Below are 11,191 nucleotides of genomic sequence, written 5' to 3'. Positions count from 1 at the left end.
GAGGGAAAAAGATAGAAGGCAACAGACAATGCACAATACAGATGAGAGCAGGGAGTCAAACCAATAGAGAAGTATGAGCTTAGGAAAAATTAAATAAATAGGATCCACAGCCAACGAACATTTAAAAAACCCATAAAAACAACACTGCACCAGCAGAAGCCATTAAAAAATGAGAGAATTTTCAGGTCTCAGTGAGAAACTGAAAAGAGAGCAGAGCATGAAGAGACGGTGTTTGAGTGCTTCCCAGGAGAAAGAACAGACTGAAGTTGAAGAGAAATACTTTTTCCCCCTTTCATTTCTTGTAAGTTAATATAAACATGAAGAAAGAAAACCTATCAATTTTTTTGCAACAGAAAGGAAGTCTGCCATTTTGTCACATTGTGACAGAAATTAAACATCAGCTGCCATTCATGTTTGTAATTCCTGGTACAACAGCACAGTACTTGGGGCTGAAAAAACTTTTACAAGTTAGAGAGAATTTATCAACTAACTATGAGTACTAGCCCCCCAGATTTCTTCACTGATAGTTTACATGCTACGTATAAATTGTGTACATGACCACTTGCCTAAGAATGTCACGCTGTTCTCAATAAAAATTGAAAATAAAGCCAAAAAACTCTTTACGAAAGGGTTTTTGCTCATGGGTAACTAACTCAGCATGACACATTCAGCTGAATTCAAGCTTTTAAGAATTAAGCACTCCACAAACAACATGAAGCATAAATTACCTCTGCCACTCTACCTTGCCTGTTTCCAATTTGCAATGCCAGTGAGATATATTTGCAAGTTTTTGCAAGTCTTCAGCTTTGTATTCTGCAGGCTATATCAGTGCTAGAGCATGATTCTTTTGCTTCTCTTTTCTGGATTGTCTGAATACAGCAGTTAGTATAGCATAATATATCATAGTAGTTAAGTAAATTGGGATTGTATTTGCATCACAACAGAAAAAGAGAAGGTACTGTAAATTACTTAGGTGTAAAATTAATTTTTTTCTTTTGTGAAGTCATTTAAATGCCTAAAAAACACAGTTATCTCCTCTCCAGTATAGCCTGAGGATAGACTGAAAACATGTTTATTATGGTCAAGCTGGGTTAATGCTTTTGAACAGATACCAGACCAAAACTTGATTAAACCACTGTTTTTATTTTAAAACTATCATATAGGCAAGCTGAAACAGAAGAGTTCCATGGTGCTGGGGCAAATCTACTCAGAATTTCTGCTTGAAATAAATGGTTTGATCACACCCTCCAGTCTACAATTAAGTTCTTCGCTTTATTAACAAAAGATAAAATAGAGATTTTCAACATCTAATAGGAAATTTTCAATGCAGAAAACACTGAATGAATGCTATGGAGAAGCATGTATTATTACCCCATCCTCATAAAAGGATACTGCCATCCAATAAAACCTCTTCAACATGTTTTTACGCTAGATGTCTACAGATGTATTAGTCACATTCTCCAGCAAGAGGAATAGAACAAAAAGGTAGGAAAACGATATTTTCTAAGCAAAAGGCAAGAAAACAGCAAGTTCAAAAATGAAGAGTTAAGAGAAGCCACTACAGCTGAAAGAAAACCAGCAACAAGGATTTAAGTTATTTTTTTCAGATTGGATTTGATCTAGAAATTTAATTTATTTTCAGAGACCAATTCATTCATCACTGAGCCATCAGAGAACTTGCAAGTGAACAGCAACTCAGTTTACTCTGAGCAACTAAATGAAAAAGGTACCCTAATTTAACAACTATAAAAGAATCCTTTTGTGTTGGTGATCACAGCATCCTCAGATTATGCGCTTGCAAGCATTATATAAAGATACCTTTACTATCATTCAGTACAAACACATAATCCATATCAAGAAAGACTTAAAAACAATTCCAAAATCTACCACACTGAGGAAAGTATTAGAAGCAAAACCAAATCTTTCAAAAAGAAGAAGTAAAGTCATGACAAGAAAGTTAATTAGAAGATAAACATAACCAAATTTTAAAAACAAAAGACGACAGGAAAAAGGAAAAAACACAGCTTTTAATGAGCAACACAGTAAAGGTACAAAAAAAATGTATTTTCCAAAAGTCAGAAGAAGGAAAAGAATGTCAATAAAGAATAAAGGATATATGACAAGCAGATTCAGATTGGACATCAGAAATTTTCCAATATAAACAAAGCGCAGCATCAGTGGCAGACTGCCCAGAAGAGATGTGGGATGTCCATCCCCAGAAGTATTCAAGACTCACACAGACAAAAACATGACTGGCTGGACTCAGGGTTGACAACAATCCTACTTGGAGCTGGAGCAGATGACCAACCAATTTTTCCATGATTCCACATAGCTTTCGGGGAATATGCATGCACAACAGAGAAGGCAAAGAAAGCATTTCAGAGCTGTTTACAATGAAAGGGCTGCTACATTAGGAAGAGTTTTCTGGACTGTTTTCAAACTGAAATGTCAGAAGGAAAAGACGTAAACAAGACTTGATATGTTGAAAACTAGCTACACAAAGTCAAGAGTTCTAGATGAACTCAATATAAAATTACTGAGTTATTAAATATTGAAATCAACATCAGTAAAAGAGGAACAAAATGATAAAAGTTAAATCAATCTACTAAAATGGCTGTAAGAAAGCTTGCAAAATCTACAGACTTGTAGACATTTTTCTGCACTGAGAAAATTAGCAGACATCATTAGAAATCATGGGTTTGATATACTGGAAAAAAATAGTACATTTTTAGCAAAGATAAAGAAATATGGTAGAACCATGAGACATGATTTATGTCGGCAACATCTGGAAATATTGCGTACACTGAATTAAATGGATGATCAAAAAGGCAGATTAATTTCTACATCAAGAAGTACAAATGTAACATCTGGGGTAAAACAGTGCTGACTACATGTAAGCAATGACAATTTAAAAATCAGCTGTTACCACCGAAGAAAGAAGCTGTTATAGTTTCTTTGTTCTCCCTAGAAATGTATCAAATCTCTGAGACAGTTAAAAAAAAGCTATACTGGAATTATGAGTAAAATAACAGAATTATACCAAAAAATTTATTGTCATTAGAATCCATTGTGTATGACATTTTTAATCTGTGTATCTCTGGTTACCCACCCTAAAATGAAAGTGTTAGATAGAGTGAGTAAAACAAGCAAAGGTATGAATGCAGAGACTAAAATAGATTTTTTGTTTCAGAAAGAGGTGACTAAGATGAAGGGAATAGATGTCTATAAAATCTTCAATAGCAAGAACACCTGCAGAATTAAAAGAAAGGCACTTAAAGAATGGAAAAAAAAGATCTTGTTCTATATACAGTCAGTGCATTGGAAAATACCCTGTTTGAATTGTATTTAGAAATGAGTTAGATGAACTCCATAGCAGAAGATCAAATGTGACAACTCAGATGAGACTCCTGTCTCAGGTAGTCCCAAAACCATAAATTGTTTACAGAAATTACTGATAAACAGTAGAGAGCATAATGTGCTATATCAACATCTCATTTCTGTTCTTATAGCCACATAAACTGAAGTCTAAAAGTAACCAGATAGCGGCCATTTCCTGACGCAACAAGTGAAATATACAGATTACAGAGTGCTAAGAGTAGCAAAAAAGCACCAGTATTTTCAGCACATTTTAAAGTGTCAAACTTTTATGGAATACAAGTAGTAGTAACTTTCATCACATTCAGATGCAGAAAATGCATGCCCCAAGATTTCCCTTAACTAGGTAAAAAAAAAGGATGCCAAAAGAATAAATGTAATTCTTCAGTATGAAGGAGAAATAGCTGGCTGACCAAGGAACACACTTCAAATTTTTGCCAGGAACAAGATAATACCCTTCAGAGATCTCCCAGTAAAAGTTTCCTCTCTGCCACACACAAAAAAGTTTCCCATCTGTAACCAGTAAAAGTGGCAACTAGTTTCCTGCTTTTGAAAAGAGTGAAAGACTTTCATGGTGGCTAAGAGGGAGTGCAGGACTCAAAAGTTTTCATTCGGAAACAAAAGGCTTATCAAATTGCTTCTTAATAGATCTGAAGATAGGTTTCTATGTACCACATTAAAAGATAAGTAAAAAAAAAATCCATTGGCATTCTTCCTTAATACCGAATTCTAAGTCTTCAGAAAAAGAAGTCAAGCAGAAAAACAGACAACCTACAGCCAAGACAAAAAAAAGTTAAATATGTAAATAATAATTTGAGATAGCTGTTGAAGTTCAGCTTTCAAAAAACAAAATAACTAATACAATTTCATAATTTCAATCTAACTTTGCCCTCTCTAGTAAGTATGGCATTATAAGTAGATATGAATATCAGGTAGGGAAAACATGCCACTCTAATGCATCCTACATTACACGGATTTTATCCTACTGCATGTGTTTCAAATAGCTAAGTGGAATTTTAGAGTAAAAAAGAGAAATATATTTCAGATAGGAGATGGAGGAAAAAAATGGTTTTAAGAAATACTTGTAATACTGGGATGCTTTGCAGGGTTCTGTAATTCTCTGTACTAGGTGCTAAGCTCTTCGATGTTTTCAGTAGCAGACTCTGATGACAGAATGGAGAATACGTCTCATAGATCACCCCCAAATCAGGATTCCTGGCCATCCCTTTTACGCCCTGCACCAACCAACCTTAATGGCCCTGAGCAGCCTCATGTGGAGTCTCCCATCATACCGCCTGTTTATTGCTCAGGAGCTCCATGTTTAGATGCTGTGGGATTGTGCTCTGGTTGGAGTGGGCACTCCTGTGCTAGGATCACCCTCAACAGGTTCATTTTCAAAATCAGTTTTATATTTTGCGGACGTATTTTAAAATCAGTAAAGGTGAAGTAAATGTAGAGTTTCAAAATTCAACAAATAGCAAGGGGACAACAAAAGTGAAGCAAATGCAGTTACTGAAGACACAATAATGCAGAAAATAATCTGTGATACTGGACCTCCACAAATTAATTATGAACAGTACTACACCATGCCAGAAAAAAAGTGTCCTTCTGGCATTTACTATAAAGAAATCTCATATTTAAGAAATGAGAAGTTAACATTTCAGCTCAAATATTTGAAAGATATGACAGAAAAACTAGAAAAAGTACTGTAAAAAGTAATAAATGTAATAAGGAAGCTCAGGAAGTACATTTAGAGAACTGGAGTTTTACCTAAAAGAGAAAAGTAAAATTAAGACAGAAGTGCACTCTCAAGTTCATATGAAAATCAGTTGCTTACTGCATGAATTTATGGAACAAACCTAATTACTTGGCTTAGTTATTGAAAAATGAGGCTTAAAAATTGGGAAATAAAGAAACAAATCGTGATTTTCTCTTTAAAGACAGAAGCACTAAAACAATCCAGAAGCACTTGGCAATAGATAATGTTACAAAAATGTATGAATTGCAAATGTTTATAATGGTACAGAAACAGGTGTGCTGCGGGTTATATAGTACAGAAATCTACATCAAAACAGGTAGAACAAACCATTTCTATAACCACATAAGTGCTGAAGTGACTTATGAAGCAAAGCTGTTTTGTTTTAAATTATATTTAATTTTGGTAATACCTGTAAAATCAGCTTGCTCTAGAAACAACGATATCATTGATAATACTGCTAACAATTAATATTTAAAGATTTTGTTAATCAGGATCTCACTGACTGTGCACTCGAAATACGACTGAACTTGCCCCACTCCACAAACCCTCCACCAATTCAAATGCTATTGGTCATTTAAATGAATAGATTTTTACCACACTGCTTACATAAGAGCAGAAAGCAACCTGTTCTCTTGTTGCTTATGCCTGACAGGTCTGTATCTGACCCTCGGAGTAAAAAGATGGAAACAACTTGTCTATTAACACAGCCATCTTGGTACTAAAGCACTTATAAAATATAGTCTGTCTAGATTGTTCACTATGAAAATGAGTCCAGCAAAACATTACTACAAAGTGGTGGTGTATCTTGGGACCTCATAATTACAATTGTTATTTGATACAGGAAAATCACTGATGCTGAGGTAGCATATAATCCCTTGTGTTATTTATAATTTATGAATGAAATACACATTACTCCCATACCCTTGAATGTAAATAGTTATAAAAAGTATGCAAGCAATTTCCTTCTGCACAAATCACAGTTATAACATCATTGCCCTTAATCAGGAAGCAGGCCACTTGAGATTTCTGACTTTTACATACACCTAATAGTTCATACTGCTTTAGTCTATAGTCATAGAATTCCTTAACTGGGACATATTCTAATCTAACTCATCACATCTAGAATCACAAAAACCAAAGAAAAGCTCATCCAAGAATCCTCTCAACGTCCAGTTACTAAACTGATATAAGGACTGAAGTGATATGGTTAAACAGATAATGGGTGATATATTGCATATAGTTGTCTCAATTATCGCTTACAGTACAACAAAAAAATTTTCCAGAGCACTCATCTAGCAGATATTCCATATGTACATATCATGGAATCAGAAATATATTTTCTGACTACTTAAAATTTGTTGTCCATTATGTATTCATAATTGGTAACATTGAAATTACTGAAAAAATAGCTGATCCAACTAATTTCAAAAAACTTTTCTTAGTTGTCTGTAACAGAGGAAACATACTGCCAGATACATAAAAAGAAAATCTTTCCAATTCTGGAGAAAAAAACATGAGATGTGGTTTGACTTTACTAAATAAAAAACAAAACTTGGCACTTGAAAAGTTTATTTAACTGAAGTGAAACTTCTTGTTTTGAAGCCAAAGCATGTAAAAAAAAAAACAATCCTTTTTGAGATTGGTAGAATTGCTATTTCATAGAATTACAGAATAGCTTGGGTTTGAAGGAACCTCAAAGATCCTCTAGTTCCAATCCCCTTCCCATTAGATCAGGTTGCCTAAAGCCCCATCCAGCCTAGCCTTGAACACACCCAAGGATGCAGTATCCACAGCCTCTCTGGGACATCTGTTACCGTGCTTCACCACTCTCATAGTTAATTTCCTACTAATATGTAATCTAAATCCATGCACTTTTTAGTGTAAAACAACTACTCCTTGTCCTATTACTATATCAGGTCCCATAGACATGAACACATTCATTTCAATTATTTACCCTTGACAGTAGAGGCGCATGTTTCCTTGATCAGCAGGAAATGCCCTAATGCTCACATTTGGAGGCCCCTGAGTACCTTTAGGTCCAGCACTGCATTCTCTTTGTTCATCCTGCCATTACTGGCTTTGCAATTAATTTGTATTATCTCAATGTACTGATTTCTTGATATAAATTCTGTTCATACACTTCTCACTACCTTCTAACCTGACACAAATCTGGCAAGGATGCCAGCACACAACAGCAGTCCGCAATCCCAAGAAGCTGGAGTAGGGGAAAAAGGGGGTTGAGAATTTTTTTTTATTTTCTTTTCATTTTCTTCATTTTAAGAAATGGAAACTGTAATGTGTACTGACTCACACAAGATAGGTTAATAGTCTGACCACCAAATACCTGTGAGTATTCTCAGTATGTCACCTTTGAGAACTGAAAATTGAAAAAGTAGCAATAATGAAGTTCCTTTTTACTACCCTACTCTTTCATCTTGTCATCACTTAAGATGACTTTCAAAAAGTCAGTAGATTTCTACTACAATTGCTCAAAATGTAAAATGAAGTGTTTCTTCTCTTCCCACAACAGTCCAGACGGTGGAAGGGACCAAGTCCCCCAAACAATTTTACAAAGTATCACAGAAAAACAGCCTTTCCATGGCATAAAACCATGCAGAAATGAAGCCATGGAATTTTTTTTTTTTTTTTTTTTGGACACAAAAGGCTCCTTCTTCAGGTTTTCTTTTTTAAATCAATAAGATTGAAGCCCTTCCATAAAGGCAAATCCAAGATTCAGAATACATAATGTTTTATATCTTAATTCCTTATTGTCAACGGTTTACGGGTGTTAGGCCCGATTTCCGTGACAAAGGGGACGGGGGACCCAAGGGCCCACGTCCCGGGAAAAGGGGAAAGGGGAAAAGGGTAGGGAGATGGCCCTGAGAGCAAAGAACAGCGGCAACAATCTGAGGAGAAACAAACTAATTTACTAAATAAAATATCGGAATGCAAAACAACACACTATAATACAATATAATTACAATTTAAGCTGATAAATCCAATACAGAGAGAGAGAATGTCCCAAAAATCAAGGTAGGCCTTACTCTACTACCGACGATTAAGACGGCTGGAGAGCGAGGTGCTGCCAAGACGAGAGACGGCGGAAAAAGGACCGAGGTCTCGTGATCTGCAAGTTTTTATACTGCGAGCTTCTATCTTTTCCCTCCGGCTGGAAATGGTAACAGAGGAGCAAAGTACCGTGGGGACTGTAGTAGTCCTTCTCTTCTGAGGACTAGGTATGTCCACTACATGATGTTATGATGTGGAATACCAATAACCGAAAATCACAAAACCATGACACTTATGGTCTCCATCAGCTAGCTAGTATGCACACAAGATGTTCACTGACCCTAGTAGCAGTTTACATTTGCATCCTTTTCTATTCAGTGTATCTATTGACTAAATGCCCTTAACAGCTGCTTTGCCTGATGTTCTCTCTAACATACATTTCAGTTTATTTCCAATAACAATAAATTGGTTGAAAAACATGTAGGTGGAAAAATGAGAACATGGGAATGCTCCTTCTAATTTTGGAACAAAGAAATTTTCATCTCTGAAAAAACTATCCAAAAATCTACCTTGGTTTAAAATGTGTATACATACACAAGTATATCTAGATTATCCACTATGTTAAAATAAAATGCAGTCAAAATTGAGGGACATGTATAAAGAAATTCAAAATAGCAATATTTAGGGAGTATATAGAAAATCTGAAGTCTTCTCAAGTCTCAATCTCAAGTCTCAATCTGCAGACTTGATTTGCACTAGAACCTATGTTGCCATTTGACTCTTCAGGGAAAGCAATAACTATCATTTAGTTCATCTTCATGCTTTAAAATAGGTTTTCTGGCACCATGAGACAATACAGCCATCACACTGAAACGAGGCAATTAAGCATTTGCAACTCTGACCAATATCCTCTGCAGTAAAGTACAGCTTATTTGCAACAGTAAATATATGATACATATTTTTAAGCATGCTATGAGTAAATTAAAAAACAGAAAAACAAACAAAAAACACTAAAGGTTGAGTGAAGAAAGATGCCTAAATTCACTGAGTCCAGAATGGTATTTCCAAAAACTAAGTAATAGCAGCACTTTCAGCTCTGTCCAGAAACAAATGCCCTGGAAAAGAATGTTTTTTCATGCCATTATATATGGCATATTATAACAGAATCATGGAAGGACTACAGATTACTGTGCCTGATTGAATATGTAAGCATTTGTAGAGCAGTCTGGGTAAAAAACAGTGCAGGAAAATGAGCGAAGAATTGTGGCGTAAAGGCCAGAAGAAATTAATCTCCGGCTCTCTATACAGAGCAAGAATGATCACATCAGCAGTATTCTGGCAGAATTTCCTCGTGTGAATAGTTAGGGAGAATGGGAGAAGGCAGCCAATTCTTCTTTTGATCTCATAAAACTTAGGCACCTCAAATAATTCACTTGGACTTTCTGATGGCTTGAAATATTTTGTGCCAAAAGTTCACAATGAGGATGCAACCAGTGTGAATCTTTTCTGCACTGATTAGATGCTAATAACCAGAACAGAAGTGGACAAATTTTAACAGGCTGTAGCAATTCTCTCTTGTACCCACCAGCTTCAAGGGATGATCTTTCTCTGCAAGAAGAGCCCTGCACTGCTCATGGATGTGCTGCAATACCACACTTCTAAAATCCTTCTCATTACTATCAACATTATAACTTTACAGTTTGTTACTATGTTAGTCTACACTTTAACATACAGATTAGTGTGTGAAGTCATTTGTAAATTAACAGAGTATACAGGTGTATGAGAACTGAGAACTTATACAAGTGAGAAATGCTACACACCCACACATATTTCCTACCAATGCAGAATGAAATAGGTGAACAGAACAGAGAGAGAGTTTTCAAGATCAGACCAAAGAACTGAGATGGGAGCATTACAGAAAGTTCTTTCACAAATCCTCTAAATTGCCTATATTAATAATACTATCCACATTTGATGAATAATCATTATATCAGAAATAGATAGCTTATTTTATGATTCTTTGGATCAATTTTGAAACTCTGTACCTCAGAACATAGCATAACTACCACTTTACGGACAAAAACCTCGATGAACTGCAGAAAATGGTAAATTTTGCCGTAAAAGTGCATTCTACCCCAATTTTTGAATATTTCCTTGAAAATCAGCATTGTGCTGTGACAATTTTCACAAGTAGGGTTCTTATTCCTCATGATGCCATCTTCCACAGATGGAATTTGGAAACACTTCCTTAAATGATGCCTTCCTATTTCATGTAGTTCATTTCAGCCTTCAGTCCCCAGCCTTATTAATCTATTCTTTAATGCCTTTTAATCATTTCTCCCTGCACTGCAGCTAATGCAGCAGTTACCTGATGCCTTATTGAGCAACAGTGTACCCCATTTTTCACACTGTATTTCCCAGTTCCTATTTTCAGTCAAGCTTTTTTAACATCTGTTGCTGATCCAGATGTAGAACTCTGCGACTGTATGTCTCACATTGCTTACTGGGTTTTCTTGGCTTTCACCCTCTTATTTATGTCAATTCTTGTTTTGAAGAGGATGGACAAGTTTTATAAATTAGTTACCATCTAAATACACTTTGTAAAATCTTGCTATTACCTACTTTGCTAATTTAAGATATTTTGACATTATTCTGTATTTAAGCTACTTACATTGTCACACAGGAGGCTTTCATTTTTGGTGCCTGTTGCATAACAGTCACAGGGTTTGCAAACATCAATGGCTGAAAGATCTGCACCTGCTTGTCTGTAATGGAAATCCTTGCACAGCTCACAGTTTCTTCCTGCATGAAGGAAAGGTTATGCATTATGGCTTCCAATTCATTAAAATTAGCTGTATAATTCAAAATTAAAGACTCTATTCCTTTGAGAGAATTCTATAATTTTCAGGACGTCCATTTTAATGCACCTTTCATCTCTACCTGCCAATTTAGTGATCCAGAGCATATGAAACAATGAACCTGTTACAAACTATGTTTTACTCCATTAAACTTCCATCTGTTATATAATACCACACTTATATAAAAGCT

General features: G+C 35.5%; 1 protein-coding gene across 1 annotated transcript in view; it reads right to left on the bottom strand.

Annotated features, from left to right (window-relative positions):
- Positions 1-11,191, bottom strand: part of USH2A (usherin) — a 373,387-nt gene that overhangs the window by 312,237 nt on the left and 49,959 nt on the right. The window contains exon 10 of the mRNA XM_021393255.1: positions 10,815-10,945. Coding sequence (XP_021248930.1) covers positions 10,815-10,945 — 131 coding nt within the window. The remainder of the gene's footprint in view (positions 1-10,814; positions 10,946-11,191) is intronic.

The sequence above is a fragment of the Numida meleagris genome, chromosome 3 (genome assembly GCF_002078875.1).
Source record: "Numida meleagris isolate 19003 breed g44 Domestic line chromosome 3, NumMel1.0, whole genome shotgun sequence".
In the NCBI taxonomy this organism is placed as follows: domain Eukaryota; kingdom Metazoa; phylum Chordata; class Aves; order Galliformes; family Numididae; genus Numida; species Numida meleagris.
Note: the sequence above shows the minus strand (reverse complement) of the source record. Positions and strands in the feature narration are given on the sequence as shown.